The 16962-nt window shown below is 52.1% G+C and overlaps 1 protein-coding gene across 1 annotated transcript; it reads left to right on the top strand.

The window, feature by feature from the left end:
- The first annotated feature begins 9142 nt into the window (after positions 1–9142).
- Positions 9143–11458, top strand: DNAJC22 (DnaJ heat shock protein family (Hsp40) member C22). Its single transcript, XM_060111819.1, is given in 4 exon segments — positions 9143–9280; positions 9283–9999; positions 11286–11346; positions 11349–11458. Coding segments are annotated over 4 exon segments (1026 nt in total).
- Positions 11459–16962: the final 5504 nt, after the last annotated feature.

Genomic DNA, 16962 nt, shown 5'->3' with positions numbered 1-16962 from the left:
GGTCCTAGCCCTCTTCTCTCGGAGTTTCCCTTCTCCTCCCATCCCCAGCCCAGGCTGTGAGCTTCGGTGACCAGCAGGGCTGCAGGCGGCAGCGGGTGTATATGGTGGGGGAAGCAGGCTTAGCTCACAGGGAGCCGAGGGGCCAGCTCCATGAATTTATTCATGTTCTGTTGCTCTTTCCCCACGCTCTGGAATGAAGCTGCCAGCTCACCAGGTCCTTACTGCTTCCTCTGCAGTTGTCAACATTCGGCTGAGAAGGGACCTGGGAAGGGTCAAGGCCAGCTAGTGCTCCTGGGGCCAGAAGCCAAGTGTCTGGGCTCAAGAGGAAATACTGGGGCCCAGGCTGGGGTCTGGGACAATTTACCCAGAGCTCCTTGGGCAGCCAGACTGGGAGGCCCCAGGGAGGTGGTGTGGTTGGGAATGGGATGTAGGCAGGGAGGTGTGCTGCAGGACATAGAATGGGCAGTGGAGGAGGGGAGAGGAGAGGAAGACTTTGAGTTCCCTGGGCTCCCCTATTTAAAATCACAGCCCAGTCTGAACCCTGCCTTACCCTCTGCCCTTGACTCTGCACTAACCCTGACCCTAATCCCAAAGTATACACTTGACTCCTCTCCAATCCTAGAATGAATCCTAACTCCATAACCTGACTCTAAATAGAACCCATCCCCACCTGTCCTGTCCTGGAACCTAGGGGTCTCCCAGGAATTTCCCCCAGGGCTTAGGGCCAGGTGTGTGTCAGAGTTCTGAGGACCAGACTTTAGATTAGCATGTGATTAGCATATGATTTGCATGTGATATGTGCCTTCTACTCTGAGGAAGTTTTCTTGTTAAAATTTTATGAAGTCTAGCGGAAAGGTCCTGGCTCCTTGAAGTTTTTCTCTTTTTGTTCCTTCTCCCACACTCCTTGTCACTGACCCAGACCCCTTCAAGGGAAGAAAGGGAGTGAGGAAATGAGCAGTAGAAAACTCATGGGAGGAAAGATCCTGGAAGTGTGATCTACCCCTGTCACTTGCAGTATAACCTCCACAAGCCTCAGTTTCCTCATCCATAAGAGCAGAGGAACCAGCTGGCTGATGTTACAATAAGATCTAAGGAAATGCACTCCACCGCCCGCCGCACCCCGCACTCTCTCCTTCCTCACCCTTCAGGGCCATCCATAGTGTGGTTCTTCTCCACTTCCCTCCACCCCACCCATACACACACTCTGGCTCTCAGCTCCTACATGTAAGATCACACAGAGCTGGAAGCAACCTGGGTTGCCTGGTACCAGACCCCTGGTATGAAGAGAGAGGAAAAATGCCCACCTGAGAGGACAGGGAATAACATGGATAGGGAAATAACATTATTGAGTGCTTACAGTATTTTAGAGCTTTTACTTGAGAGTTACTGCATCCTTGATGCATCCCTGAGAGGATGTATTGTCTCCATTTTACAGATGAGGAAACTGAGGCCTGGAAATGAGAAATGCCTTGTCCTGTATCACCTTGTAAGTGGCAGCCCTAGAACTGGAGTTCCGCTCTCCTGGCTTCCTTCTCACTGCCCTGGAGAAGAGAAATGACACCCAAGGCAGTGGAAGGGTGAGAGAAGCAGGGCAGGAGTGGGGAGAGAGATTTGAATTAGTCTCAGGGGAGACCTATGTGTGTGAGGCCAACGGGGCAGGGCCTTGGCTCAGGGTGTCCCCCATCCCCCACCCCCAGTGCTGACACACAACAGGTGCTGGGTTGTTAGCTAAAGGATGTCGGCCGAAGTCAGCTGCGGAGAAGAGCTTTTCAGTCCGAAGAGGAGAGGGAAGAGAAAAGGGAGGGAGAAGGAAATGAAGCGAACTGCAGAAAAATGTGCTCAAGAGGCAAAAGGCAGGAAAGCTGGCCAGAGTGCTGAGGACCGCTCTCCACTCACCACCGGTGGGAAAACAGTAGCGGCCCAAGAGCCTGCGCACACTTTGCCCTCTGGCGCAGAGGGTCGACAGGCCCCAGCGAGGGTTGAGAGAGCAAGTATGCCGCCGGGCCTAGGGCTTCTACTCATCCGCCGCACGGATCCCCTGGCACCGCACCTCAGTGCAGCCTTAGGTTCTAAAGGCCGCCGCCAGAGCCCACAGGGCTGAGAACAGGCTCCTGGCTCCACAAGGAGCGGCTAGAGATTGCTTCCAAGGTATCTGTCAGGCCAGCCCTTGACCCCTGGCCAGGTGCGGCTCCCCGCCATAGCCTCTCTCTCCACCTCATTTTGCTCCCCTCTCCCCGCGCCGTCCACCAACTCCAGCCTGCAGTTAATGAAATGTGGCTAGCGGCCGCACAGACAGCTGTCAGACCCCTCATTTCTCCTCCGGGATATTGGATCCCGCCCTGGGAGACCGACAGGTGAGCAGAGGAGAGGTGGTGCGGGGAACCGAGGGCTGCGCTCCAGCTGGTGGGAGTCCGGAGCGCAGGAGGCAGCGCCAAGCTGGAATCTTCGAAGGCCCTGCGAAACGAGGTCGGCCGTAGCATGCTTTCTGCCCGGGGCCCCTACCTCTTTCCTTTTCTCCACCAAGCAGGAGACTTCACACACCCCACAGCCACGGCGCCCTGACCCCCGTCGATGCGGGACTCCTGGTCCCGCACCCTAGAAGGATCTGGCCCCCCTTGTGCGCTGCGCATAGCGGCTCTGACCCGGCTGCCGCGGCCCCGTGCTTCCTCCCACCTCCTTCCATCTCTTCCTTCTTTCTCCCCCTCCTTCCCGAGCTTCCTCCCCGGCGGCCGCGGCCTTTATTAGGGATTCCGCGGCTGTCGGTCCCGCCATCCATCCTGTCCGCCGGCAATTAGGCGGCCAGACAAAGAGCAGCTTCGGATGGATGAGGGTCCCGGCGGATCGGAAATGTGAAGGGTCAGCGCTGCCGCCCGCGGCGCACCCCGCTCCCCCTCCGCATAATCACTGGCCGCCCGTCACTCAGCAGGCCTCCCGGGGAGCTCCGGGGCCGGGGCTGGGGGAGGACGAGGGCGGGACTGCAGCCTAGGCGCCTAGGGCATGGCGAAGGCGGACCTGCAACAGGGGCGCCTCCTGCTGGAGAATGGAGGACTGCGGGAGGCCGGAGGTACCTGGAGGAGAGAGAGGGCAGGACATGGTCCCCCACGATCCCTGAAGGCGGACTTGGGGACTGCTGCCTGGGGGCTTCCTGTACAGAAACGGGGACTTCAGCTGCGGGAGAGAGGAAGATGGTGGCCAACGCGCCCCCTGCTGGGAGGCTGCGGGACGAAGCCCTAGGGCCTCGGGTCTGAAGAAGTGGAACCGAGCCCAGGACGAGCCCCCTTAGGGTCTGTAGCCTGGTGCGCCTCCTATTGGAATAAAATGATACTGCGCTTCTATACCCGGATCTCTTAAGTGAAATCCAACCCATGCACATCAAATCCAGAAAAGCTGCAAGGCTGGGCGAGTCCGAATGGGGCTAGAGGAAGTTCAAGGAGTCCGGTTTTTACTGCGGGTTCTTTGGCGCTAGCTCCCAGCTGACAAATCAACATCTCAATCTGACAATTATTAGTCGAGCTGGGGGGAGACGGGCTTTCGCCGCCTGGGCCGCTTAGCCCTCCCTGCGGGCGGCAGAGAGGTGGGCGGTGCTGGCAGTGATGAACGACTGGTGGGGGGGCCGGGGCCCCGAGCGTGCATTCATTACTCGACTGACAGGCGGGCGGCGGGCCGGGCGGGCCGCGAGTGGACGTGCCGGGAAAGAGGCAGTGGCAGGAAGGAGAATAAGGGAGGCGTATAGCAGCCCCACTGCCTGGTCAGCTCCCGGTTCTTCACCTCGACCCTGGTACTTGACTTCCTTAAGCTCAGCCTTTTACCTGTTGGAGCTGGCCATGGTTGAAGAATTTGGGGAGCGAGGACAGGGACCTAAGCCCTCTGCTTAGGTTAGGCGATTGAAGATCTAAGATGTCAAGACGGTGTAGACAGGCTTTAAGACTAGGCGCTTGTACCTGACCTAGGAGGAACCGTGCATAACTGCGCACGCAGAGGTGGTGTGTTGTGACAGGGATTGATGGGTGTGGGTCGCGTGTGGGGGTCAGTGATTGTGTGTGTCAGTGTTAGGGACGTGTCGGCCTGATTTTGTCAGTGGAGGTGTGTGCTGCGTGTGTCTGAGGATGAGCTACCACCTCTCCCTGCGTGACTGTGCCCCCCCACACACATTTGCTGTCAGCTCTCTGTCTCCAGTTCTGTAGGAAACAGCAGTGTGCACAGTGACAGCTGAGGTGTGCTGCCGGTGGTGGGGGGGATAGACGTTAACTGTGAGGGTGCTGGCTTGGACAACTGCTCCCTTCCACCACCTCCACCCCAACATCATCCCTTTCCCAAGCTTCCTGAAAGTAGTGGATGGTTTTTTCCAAAGTCTGGAGACCCAGTTGCTAAGTCCTGGGGAAGGAAGTGGTTACCACCAGAGTTTCCTACAGTCCACATACATATCCACATATACGCAGTCGCCATCACATATACAGTCTCCAATATAAGATGTGAGTCATAACGCATCTGGCCTCCCCAGGCTGATGGTGGACAGAGAGAAAGAGGTAGATCTCAGGACAGGAAAGGGCAGACCATTAGACCTCTCAAAGAGCCTATCTCTTTGGGGCCTGGGCTATTTTGCTTCTAGGACCCTTACCTTTTGGATTTCAGGTCCAGTTACTAGTGGACACCTTGGGAGGATAATGCTAATTATATTCTAATTCCTTTCCCTAATAACTCTCTTCCTCCACCTGGCTTTGTCTCCACTCTCCTTCCCCACTCTCAAACACACCAAAGGGGGACCTTCCCAGTCCTGAATCTCCTGGGTATATAGGGCAGGGAGTTGAGGTGATTCTGGGTCTCTGGTCTCCTGTTTTGTTCAGTGTGTCTTTGAGCCACCTTCCCTTTGCCTTGCTCTTCTTTAAACATAGGGTATCTCTTGGAGCCTCTATATCTTTGTCTCTGCACCCCTCCTTGTGTCTGTATGTCCCTACGTTTAGAAATCTCTTCCAAATTTGTCTCCCTACATTTAGAGGTCTCTCTTTGTTCCCCTGGGGCTTCTCCCTCTGGGAATACCCCAGCGCAACAGTGAGGCCCATGGGGATGGGGAAGGCCCCGTAGGGCTTCCTTCCTGCCCCCATCCAGAGGGGACTGCAACCTAAGGATGGCTAGGTAATGTCAGGGCCCGGCCACGGCCTGGGCCTGGTAGCTTCTCATTCAGGGCACAGGCACCTGGTCGATGTCCTGCTGTCCGCCCCCCCCACCACACACACACTCCCAAGCCGCCCTCCTCCAAGCCCCCGCCCCCTCCACCCGCCTGGAAAAGGCAAATTTGACATTTTTAAATCCCGAGCCTTAGAGGGATCGATGCGGCCCGGGGGCCCCGCCCGGGGTCGATATTCCTGATTGGGAAGCGGCCGCTGAGCGGAGCCGGAGTGTAAATCACCCGAACTGGGGGAAGGGGCGCGGGAGCCAATAGCTTCCCAGGCTTTCGGAGCTAGGCGAGGTCCCGGCCCGGCCCAACCCCAGGGCAATGGAATGAGGAGACCTATAGACCTTAGAGACCGAGAGACAAGCCCGCCCTTGGGCTCCCCACTCCCCAGCGCAGCTCTAACTCTGCAGGCCGGCTCTGGTCTCGCTTCAGCGGCCGCCACCCTCCGTTGCCCCTGGAGCCGCCGGGGAGGCCGGTGTCGGAGCCAGCCATGCGGCGGCTCCTCTCCGGCCGCTCCCGCGGGGCCTGGGCTTCAGCGGCGGCTGTCACGAAGCTGACAGGCCAGGCCGACCGGGAAGGGGAGGGTGGCGGGGGAGAGGTGGGGGGAAGGCTGGCGCGGATCTGGCTCACAGTGGGCGCGCAACAGATGTTTGCGGAATTGAGGGACAGCAAGGTGGCGTGGGCACCGAGCGGCGCGGAGCCGGGGCTGCAGGCGCGGGCGGGGCGGGGGGCGGCCCAGACCTGTCGGAGCTGAGAGTCTGGCCATCCAGCGGGGATGAGCAGGCACCCGAGGGCGCTCTGGGGAGGCCGAGCTGGATAGACCCCCTCTCCATGTGACCGGGGTAGCAGAGAACAAAAGAGAATGGGGTGAGAAGGCAAGTTCGGGCCCCACCTACAGCCGCCTCCGCCGCTCCTGCCCTCCAAGCCTCTCAGTTCTCTCTTGGGGAAACCGAGGCAACCGAGGCTGAGAAGGGCCAGGAAGGTTAAAAGCGATGTCAGCGACGAGGCTGGGGCAGCAACCAGAATTCCCGCGTGGGTCTCTGGATTCACCTGCCCGCCCCGGGTCCGCCCTGGGTAAATACACCACCACGTCCCCACCGCAGCTCAGACCCTTCCTTCCCGCTTCAGCTTGTCAGATCCTGCGCCCGTTTATAGAACAACAATTTGGGGAAAACAATCCGGACCGAGTGACGGCCCCGTAATTGTGACAAAGTGAGTGCGGGCGGCTGGAGAGAGCGCTAGGGCGGGAGCGCAGCGGGGCGAGGCGGAGGTAGGGGCGCCGCCAGCTCGCTCTGCCGCCCCCTTGTTCTCATTCCGGTCATCTCCCATCCCTCTCCTTGACTCTTCTCCAGTTCTTTTTCTCTCGGCTCCCCTCGCCTTCCTTCGCTTGTTCCTCCATCGCTCTTCCCTTTCCTCTCGGTAACGGCTTTTCTCCCGCCCCCGCCCCGCCGCAGCCCCTCCCCCGGTGCGCTTTTCCCTCTCTCACTTCTCCCTCTCTCCTCCGCCCTTCACTTGTTTCTCCATCCTCTCCTCGTGCTCAGTAGCCCCTGGGGCCCTGGCTCTCACCGCACAATCCGCTTCTCTCCCGCCCCAGTCCCGGCTTCCTGATGTCGAGCCCCGAGCCTCCTCCCCGGTCCTCACTTTCTGGGAGGCTAGCGCAGCCGGGCACACGGGGGTTCCTCCTGCCTCACAGCCAGGGGCGCGCGGCGGCCCGGGGGCCCAGGCGGCCTGCGTTTTCTCTCCCCCTCCCGCCGCTGCCTCTCCCACCCCTCTCCCTGCGCCCGGAGTCAGTTTGTTTGTCCAGCGGCGGCTGCCGCCGCTGGAGCTATTTGTCGAGCTTAGCGCGCTGCTGCGCAGTGCCTGCCCAATTAAGTCTCATTCATTATTCAGCGCCCCCGTCCGCCCCCGCCCCCCAGCTGGCGGCTCCAGTGTCGCTTTGAGGCCCCTCCCAGCCCTGGCCCCTCAGTGAGCCCTAGGGGGCAACATGGGGAGCCTCGTTCCCTCGCCGGGGTTGGGGGGTGGATAAGGACTGAAGGGGCTGGGAATGTAGGAGGGGACAGAAGCATTCGGCCGACTGCGGGGAGGCGACATGGGTGAGGCCCACCGCAACCCCAAGTCAAAGCTGGGGGACCTTGGAGATCCACGCTTTTCCTTTACAGAGGAGGAAACAGGCCCAAAGAAGCGGCAAGACTTGACCAAGGTCACGTAGCAGGGTTGGAGCCCACGACATTAAAATGAAGGCATCTTGCATCCCAGTTCTATTCCAGCATCGAGGCGTGAGGACGCAAACTATCCTCCTCGTGGAGAGGCCCTCACCCCCATCCCTTTTTGCTCCTGGTTCTCCCTCTCACCAAAGTCAGCGACATACAGCTGACTTGGGGTTCCTGGGGGAACGGGAGGCTCCTCAGGTCTCAGGCTCAGATCTAGACGTAGTGCCCCTGACTGGCAGGCCTGGAGGCGGGGCAGTGAGGCAAACTCAGGGGGAGAGCCCCTCTCTGCAGCCTGTCCACTGGTGTCTCTGCCTTAGGGGAATTGGAAGTGGAGCCATCCAAGGCAGCCTTGAACGGCAATGGAACAGGGAGAGAGGACTGCAGCCTGAGGTGAGGGAGGAGTCACCCTCCCATTTGCGGGGGTGGAAAGGGGAGATCAAGGGCTTGTTTTTGCTTTTATAGGGGACCGCCCTGGGCCGCTTTGCCCGGGCATCTGGACAAGGTGAGTCTGGGGACCCGCCCGGCACCTCCTGTCCGCAAGCGGCAGCGCCACCTGGCGGTTGTGGTGTCGCTGTGTAGGCGCTCTCGGCCTGGAGTGGGCCCTGCGCCAGCCGGGGTGAGCCTGGGAAGGCTGAGTACGCCGGGAACACCTTAAACCGAGTTTACCCGAGAGGGCGGGCGAGAGGAGCCCCAGCCTGAAAGGTGATCCCTAAGGGGCCAGGGAGGGTCTTGGGGAGGGGCCTGGCCAGGACGGCCCGACTTCCGTGACACAGCAAACACAGAAAGACAAAGTCCATTTGGATGGAAGTGGGAACGGAAAGAGAGGGGCCATTTTGACTCTGTGGTCAAAGGAGATGACTGATCTGATGGGGTCTGGGAACCGGGGTGCCCAGGTACTGCTGCTCACCCTGGGACTAGCGGGTGCTGGCTGGTGGTCAGGAGGCCCGCTCTGTGTAGAGGGGAGAGACTAGCAGGGGCACTTTACATCTGGTTTGATATTCTGGGCATTCATCGCGCCGCTGTGGAGAGACTTTACAAATTTGCCCTGGAAGGAGGTGGTTGAATTGCAGGGTGCCAGGGTCTAGGTCAAAATGTAGTTTTTCAGAGCTGGAGGGAACTCAGGACTTCTTTCAAGGTTGACTTGTGGGAAGATGTCCTGGTCTGGAGAGATGGGAGGCTGGAGAGGGGCTAAAATTTCCGCCAAGTGTCTGAGGGCAGCCACAGTCGGAGCTGGGGCCGGGTGGAGCGGGCTGTGTGGCAGGGGACTTTAAAAATGTGTAGGAACTTTCGGGGACATTGTATTCACTCCGATTCATTCCGCCTCTCCCCCACACCCCACGAGTCATTCCAGGAGGTCAGTGGTCTGAGGGGAGGCCTGAAATTTAAGCTTCTGCTTTTTTTTTGTCCGTGTTCTGAGTTCTCAGTTACTCAACTGAAAGCATTTCAAACATTCTTCTCCCCTAAATTTGGAGTCACTGTGGTTGTAAAACACAGAGATGAGGTGCTAGACCTAAGGGTATGGGAGAACCACAATTTCAGGGACACTCAGGAAGATCTGGACTTGACTAATATTGGAAGGAGAAATGGTTACTGTGCGGGGACCTGGATATAATCTTACGACTGCTTTTTTCCATGTCTTAGGGTCTAAGGATAACTCTGGGGCCGTGACTGCCATGATTCTCACAGATGATCCCAGATTTTGCAATTCTGAGCAATGGCAGGTGCCACTGGACTTGTTCTGAGACCCTTTTCCTAGAGGATGGCCAAGGGGCTCCTGATGACCTATGCCCTCTGGGCTGTAGGGGGCCTTGCTGGGCTCCATCAGCTGTACCTTGGGTGGGACAGCCACGCACTGCCCTGGATGCCCCTGGGGGGCGGGGGGTGGGGGTGGAGAGGGATGGCCTCGGTTGGCTCTGGGAATTCTGGAAGCTCCCGAGCTTTGTTGCTCAGGCCAACAGACCCCAGCGGCAGAGGCAGAGTTCAGGAGGGGGGACACACCCTTTGAGTACCATTCACTTTGCTGCCCAGATGACAGTGGGCATTTATTTTGGCCTTGTGGCTGTCATTAGCCTCTCCTTCATGGGCAGCTTCTATATTGTGGGCCTCCCACTGGCAGTTGGCTTAGGGGTTTTGCTGATGGCTGCTGTTGGTAACCAGACCTCAGACTTTAAGAACACTCTAGGAGCAGCATTTCGTACTTCCCCTATTTTCTATGGCTGCCCCATAGCCATCCTGCCCATCAGCTTGGCTGCTGGCATCACAGCCCAGAAGCATTGCCTCTACAAAGCTTCAGTTGGGTCAGAGATGCTCAGTGTGAGGCTCTACTGCCTGGGCTTGGCTTACCTTGCTTTCACATGCCCGCTAGCATACAGTGCCCTCTGCAACACGGCTGCCACCCTTAGCTATGTGGCAGAGACCCTCGGCTCCTTCTTCAGTTGGTTCAGCTTCTTCCCCCTCCTTGGGCGCGTGATGGAGTCTGTCCTCCTTTTGCCTTACTGGGTCTAGAAGCTGCTGGTGGGAGAACATGGCTTCAGCAGTGGCCACTTCCAAGAGTGGTAAAAGCTCTATGAGTTTGTTCACAGTTTTCAGGATTAGAAGTGTCAGTTGGCTTACCAGGTAAGTTTTCTTCCCTCTCATTCCTGTCTGGAATGGCTCCGGAAGTTAGGCGAAGCCTTTTTGGAAAAAATAGATTTATTTATTTACTTTTGGCTGCCTTGGGTCTTCGTTGTTGTGCGCGGGCTTTCTTTAGTCGCGGTGAGTGGGGCTACTCTTCATTGCAGTGTGCGGGCTTCTCATTGCAGTGGCTTCTCTTGCTGCGGAGCATGGGCTGTAGGCTCGCAGGCTCAGTAGTTGTGGCTCACGGGCTCTAGAGTACAGACTCAGTAGTTGTGGCGCCCAGGCTTAGTTGCTCCGCGGCATGTGGGATCATCCCAGACCAGGGCTCGAACCCGTGTCCCCTGCATTGGCAGGCGGGTTCTTAACCACTGTGCCACCAGGGAAGCCCTAGGCTAAGCCTTATTGGAGCAGGTACCCGTAATGTGGAAGTACTGTTTTCATGTCTGCTGGGTCAGCCCCCAGAAGAGTGTCCTGGCTTCTTTGGGCTTCTGTGTGCAATGGGTGAAGGTTCAGAGGCTCTGATATGGAGTGGGGAAAGATACATGTATATTATTTACTTTTTATTGAGGTATAACATATATAGAGTACAATAATTTTATATAGATACCTATGTAACCACCACTCCAATGAAGGTATGGAATGTTTCTAGCACTAAGAAGGTTCCCTCATACCCCTTCCCAAGCTATACTCCTTTCCTGGGAAAAAACCTCTATTCTGACTTCTATTACCATAGATTAGTTTTGCCTATTCTTGGGCTTCATATAAATGGAATCACTCAGTGTGTACTCTTGTGTCTGAGTTCTTTCATTCAACATGTTTGTGAGATTTATTCATACTGTTGCATGGGATTATAAACTGTTTGTTTTCATTGTTGTATAGTATCCCATTGTATGAATATATCACAGTTTATCTATCCACTTTTGTCAATGAACATTTGGGTGGTTTCCAGTTTGGGGCTATTCTGAATAAAGCTGTTATAAACATTCTTGTACATGTCTTTGGTGGACATATATGCTTATTTCTCTTGCAAGGAGGGGATCTTGTCAGGGATGCCAAGTTCCAGGTTGGAAAATGAGCATCTGTGATTAAAAGCAAATCCTGGTTCATGCCATGAGATCCAGAGGTTGTCCATGTTTCAAAAGGCTGGAATTCTAATCTGAGGTTCTGTGCCTTTCCCACCAGCAAGTGGAAGCCAATTCCAGCCTGATTTAGGAAGGGAGCAAGGAGAGGCTCAGGAGCCCTGACAACTTATGAGGTTCTAATTTGTTAGCTTGTGTCTCCCTAAGGTTTTGGGTCTCTCAGAGGGGGCAACAAATGAAGAAATACATTGCAGATACCTAGAGCTAGTGAAGACCACAATCGGCACCAGGCGGAGGAAGCTCAGAAGAACTTTCTGGAGATCCAGGCAGCGTATGAAGTCCTGAGTCAGCCCAGGGAGCCAAGGGGATCCTGCAGGTGAGAAGAAACTTCCCTTTGAGGATGGACACTTCCTGGCACAGCTGAGCAGCTTGTCCCAGCCCAGCTTTGCCCACATGAGGCATCCCAGCAGTGTTTAAGAAACTGTCACTTGGGCCTCCCTGGTGGCGCAAGTGGTTGAGAGTCCGCCTGCCGATGCAGGGGATACGGGTTCGTGCCCCGGTCTGGGAGGATCCCATATGCCGCGGAGCGGCTGGGCCCGTGAGCCATGGCCGCTGAGCCTGCGCGTCCGGAGCCTGCGCGTCCGGAGCCTGTGCTCCGCAACGGGGGAGGCCACAACAGTGAGAGGCCCGCATACCGCAAAAAAAAAAAAAAAAAAAAAAAAAAAAAAAAAAAAAAAAAAGAAACTGTCACTTGCAGTGGAGATGAGAAAATCTTAAAGGGGTGAGAAAGCTTTTGTGGTAGAAGAATGTATTTATGTTTTGAATTTCTGAATTCTTGGCTATCGTATTCCTGATTATTTTTTCTTAAAATGAGATAATGCAATGAAAGACATATTATAAAACCAATAAAATATCTTTTAGAGTCTATGCCACATTATTTCACCCCTGGTACATTGATGGATGGTGGAGGAAGTTTACTTAACAATTTTTTTTTAATGTGCAAAGCACTGAGTTAGGTGATTGAAGAAAAATATGAGGGTTCTAATATTTCACAAGGTGTCCTGTGACAAGAGGGATTTGATCTATTCTGTGGGCTACCAAGGGGTAAGACTGGGGTTAAGTTTCAAAATTTCAGAAAAATATTTTAATTCCATTTATAGGAGAACTTTCTAGGAGCTATACTTTCCCCAAGAAGGAACAAGCTGCTGTGGGGTAGGGGGGTAGGGTGTAATCCCCCTATCACAGACTCTTCTGCTTGGTGTATTGTGGAGAGCCCTCAAACTTTACATGGGTGGTTAGACTGGCTGAATTGTCAGGTCTTCCTGAAACTTGGGATTTGATTCTGAGCTACACACCTTGCTCCCTTGTTGTTTATAGTCCAGTGGGGGATGATAACACAGGTACACAGATATCAAAGTCTGCCTCATTCAGTGTTCTGAACTGTGTCCTAAGAGGTGTAAATAGAATGCATTAGAAAATTGCAGAAGGAACAGATGACACTGTTTTATGGGGACTCATGGGAAAATTCATGATTTTATATCTCATATGCCTTTATGGGGACTTTGGGGAAACCCTAGGGAACCAATAACTTGAGCATCTCAAGGGGGCCTTATTTAATTCCCAAGTGTGGAAGGAACAGCCCAGGATGCCTCAGTTTGCAGAGGAAGACTGGAGACCAGGAATGCGATGTTAAAATTATGTACACTTACTCCAGCTTTCTTGCTTTTCTTTATTTGTGTGTACAACACTCAGTCCTTTTCTTTTTTCTGGAAGTTAACTCTGAGTGGTATATGTATTCTTTTTTTAATTTATTTTATTTGTTTATTTATTGGCTGCGTTGGGTCTTCGTCGCTGTGCGTGGGCTTTCTCTAGTTTTGGCGAGCGGGGGCTACTCTTCATTGTGGTGCGCAGGCTTCTCATTGCGGTGGCTTCTCTTGTTCGGGAGCACGCACTCTAGGCGCACAGGCTTCAGTAGTTGTGGCACGCGGCTCAGTAGTTGTGGCTCACAGGTTCTAGAGAGGAGGCTCAGTAGCTGTGGCGCACGGGCTTAGTTGCTCCGCGGCATGTGGGATCTTCCCGGACCAGGGCTTGACCCCGTGTCCCCTACCTTGGCAGGCAGATTCTGAACCACTGTGCCACCAGGGAAGCCCCAGTATATGTATTCTTAAAAAGTAAAATTATTTTGGCTAGTTTTCCCTACTGATTAAAAAAAAAATGGTCAGATCAATTGAGAGGAATGAAATTTGTAGATGTGTTTTTTTTGCATCCATATATAAAAAAGTTTGCCAATGAATTTATATACCATGATTTTAAGACCAAATTAGGGACTTCCCTGGAGGTCCAGTGATTAAGACTCCACGCTCCCGATGCAGGGGGCCCTGGTTTGATCCCTGGTCCGGGAGCTAGATCCTGCATGCTGCAATCCTGGCGCAGCCAAAAAAAAAAAAAAGGACCAAATTAACTTTCACACTTTTTTTTTTACTATTAATTTACTCAAATGTTTCATCATATCAAGTTATTTTTGTTTTTTTGTCAGTATTTTTAAATTGAAGTATAGTTAATTTACAATGTCACACCTTTTTAAAGTTGTCAGAAATTGATATACATTTCCTTTGAAGAACATAATTTGTCAAATTATCATGTGGCATTTTCATAGGATATTAATTAGTAATTTATTAACATGTTATGTAGTACTACATCTGCAAAATGTAGTACTACAAAATTTTAATGAGACATTTTCATAAGCTATTAATTAATAATTTATTAACATGATATGTAGTACTACATCTGCAAAATGTAAATATATTAAAAATAGTCTAGGGCTTCCCTGGTGGCGCAGTGGTTGAGAGTCCGCCTGCCGATGCAGGGGACCCGGGTTCGTGCCCCGGTCCGCGAAGATCCCACATGCCGCGGAGCGGCTGGGCTCGTGGGCCATGGCTGCTGAGCCTGCTCGTCCGGGGCTTGTGCTCCGCAACGGGAGAGGCCACAACAGTGAGAGGCCCGCATACCACACACACATACACACAAAAAAATAGTCTATAAGGAAAAAGAAACAAAAGAGTGATTGAGGTTTTACTTGATTTGGAAAATTATTTTACTGTTCTTAAATTTTCTTATGAGTTTTTGTTATAAAAATATGTTTTAATTTATTCAAGTGGGAAATATTGATGAGCAGTTTCTATTTTTCCAACATGAGCAATGCTACAATAAATATCTTTAAATATGTGTATTGGTGCTTTTTGTTTTTCTAAGGCTAGATTCCAATAAGTGATAATGCAGGGTCAAACAGAATGTATGCTTTAAATTTTGATTGATACTGTATCAGGTTACTTTTGGAAAAGACTGTAAACAATCTACACTTCCACCAGCAGTACAAGTGGCGCTTTCTTTGTAACCGGTATGGACTGTTATCTTTCTTTTAATTTTTGCCAACATGATGGGTGAGAAATAGTATCTGATGACTTCAGTTTGCCTTTCCCTGACTCCAAATAAAGTTCAGCATCTTTTCAAATGTTTATTGGGCCCTTGCATTTCCTCTTCAGTGAATTGCCTGATAATTTTATCTACCTTTTTTTTTTCTTAATTGTGTTCCTGTTTGTCTCTGTGAAATCTATTTTCTTGATATCCTTGCTTGTTAGGAACCTTAGCACTTCATCGTATGTGTTGGAGATATTTTCCCCCAGTTTATGGATGGTCTTTTGACTTTAAGCTTGGGTTTTAGAGTCAGGAGGATTAGGATTAGGATTTGGATCTGGTTCCATGATTTTTTAGCTCTGTGATCTTGGGTTTCTTTAGCCACTTAGAGCCTTAGTTTCCTCTAAAATTGAGATAATAGTACGTACTTTTTTTTTTTAATAGTACGTACTTTTAAAGAGTTGCTGTAATATAGAAGCTAGCACATGTAGAGTAAGCAAATATAACTAGTAGTTCCCTTTCAAACTCTTTTCAGCCTATGAAAGGAAATAGTGCTTGAGTGTCTAGTGAGTTACAGGTATAGAATGAAGGTTCTACCTGTAAGGATGAATTTTCCTAGAGTGTATTAGTGTATTTTGTATTAAAAAAAGTTCCTCTTGGCTTCCTGTAAATCTGTGTATGAATGCTTGCAAATAATGGTTAGAAAGAAATAAATAGGAATGATGGATTGCATTGTGATGGTAGGGTTACAAATGCTCCCCTCCCCTTCTCTAGACTCTTGTTTTATAATTAAGAAAATTCCAGGACTTCCATGGTGGTCCAGTGGTTAAGACTCTGCGCTTCCACTGTAGGGGGCACGGTTCTATCCTGGTGGGGAGCTAAGATCCCAAATGCCTCACGGTGCAGAAAAAAAAAAAAGAAATTTCCAGTCTTTCTTAGCTGTTTATGGGGAACCAGGGAACTGGTTTGGGTTTGGTCATTCTCGGACTATCATTTTAAAACTGGGCGGAGCTCCTCTGGGCCAGTGATTATAGCAGAAGGCCTCAGAATGCGACAACTCTGAGGGTAAGATGAATTTAATGGGAAGGAGATAGGGAACTGCGTGTAAGATGCCCCCTATTACCTGCAGATTCTCCTTGCAGAATTCTTGTCATCCTTTGACAGATTCATTTCAATTAGGGAGGCTGTTTCCTGACATCTGGAGTCTCAGTCCTTCTATGCAGAAAAGCAGAGGTATTTATAGTTTATGAAATGCTGCAGCATAGGTCTGCTGCCCGACTCTTACCCCCATTGGTCACTTCAGTGTGGATTGGTATGAAGCTTTCCATAGGAGAGAGTTTGTGGGTGTGGGCTGGGTTACTAGGTAAGAAGTGAGAAAGAGGTTAAAGAATGTTTACCTCGGGCTTCCCTGGTGGCGCAGTGGTTGAGAGGCCGCCTGCCGATGCAGGGGACGTGGGTTCGTGCCCCGGTCCGGGAGGATCCCACGTGCCACGGAGCGGCTGGGCCCGTGAGCCATGGCCGCTGAGCCTGTGCATCCGGAGCCTGTGCTCCGCAACGGGAGAGGCCACAACAGTGAGAGGCCCGCATACCGCAAAAAAAAAAAAAAAAAAAAAAAAAAAAGAATGTTTACCTCTTAGTAGGAAAGACTGATTAAACCATCTTTGGATTTCATCTTCCCTCTTGTCCTGGCCTGTGAGCAGGTACTGAAATTGAGTGCTTCCCAGGATCAGGCTACCTACCCACCCCCAGAGGACATCTAGATGTTCATGTATCTAATAGCCAGTGGTGTAGCCCAGCCATTTTTTGAAAACAAAGAAATGGCACAAATCATATGAATTTAGAACTTCTGGAAGGAAATTCTGCTTTGCTACCAACCCTAGAATATTATAATCACTAAGACTTTTCTGGGAATGTGCTTCCTAAAGGACCTGACATAGTGAAAATCAGCTGAAAGCAGAAATTCACTATAAAATAATTATTTTTAAAAAACGAACTAAGATATTAGCAAGTGAGAGGTCTTCCTTATTCTCTACCTGGGTTGCGGTAATGAAATCCAATGTTGCTGTACTCTCCCACTCCCACGAATAAAAAGTGTATAGACCCTTTAAAGAGTTGGAAGGGAACTGAGAAGGCCTCTTCCCCAAGTACCTATCCATAGCAGGATCTTGAGAATAGCTTGCCTCAGAGATGACCAATTCTGGCTTTTGATTTAATTGGAAATCCCCTACCTGTCCCACCTTTTGGACATCCTTAATTGTTGTTCTTTTATTAGACTGAAATTTGCTTCCCTGAAATTTCTTTCTAGATCTGCCATCTCTCTCTCTCTCTTATTGTTATTACTTTGGCTGCATCACGCCGCTTACTGAATCTTAGTTCCCCCACAAGGGATTGAACCAGGGCCCAGGGCAGTGAAAGTGCCGAGTCCTAACCACTGGACCGCCAGGGAGTTCCCTAGATCTGCCACTTCTTG

The sequence above is a fragment of the Mesoplodon densirostris genome, chromosome 11 (genome assembly GCF_025265405.1).
Source record: "Mesoplodon densirostris isolate mMesDen1 chromosome 11, mMesDen1 primary haplotype, whole genome shotgun sequence".
Lineage (NCBI taxonomy): Eukaryota > Metazoa > Chordata > Mammalia > Artiodactyla > Ziphiidae > Mesoplodon > Mesoplodon densirostris.
The sequence above is the reverse complement of the archived record's forward strand: the minus strand, read 5'-3'. Positions and strand labels throughout refer to the sequence as shown.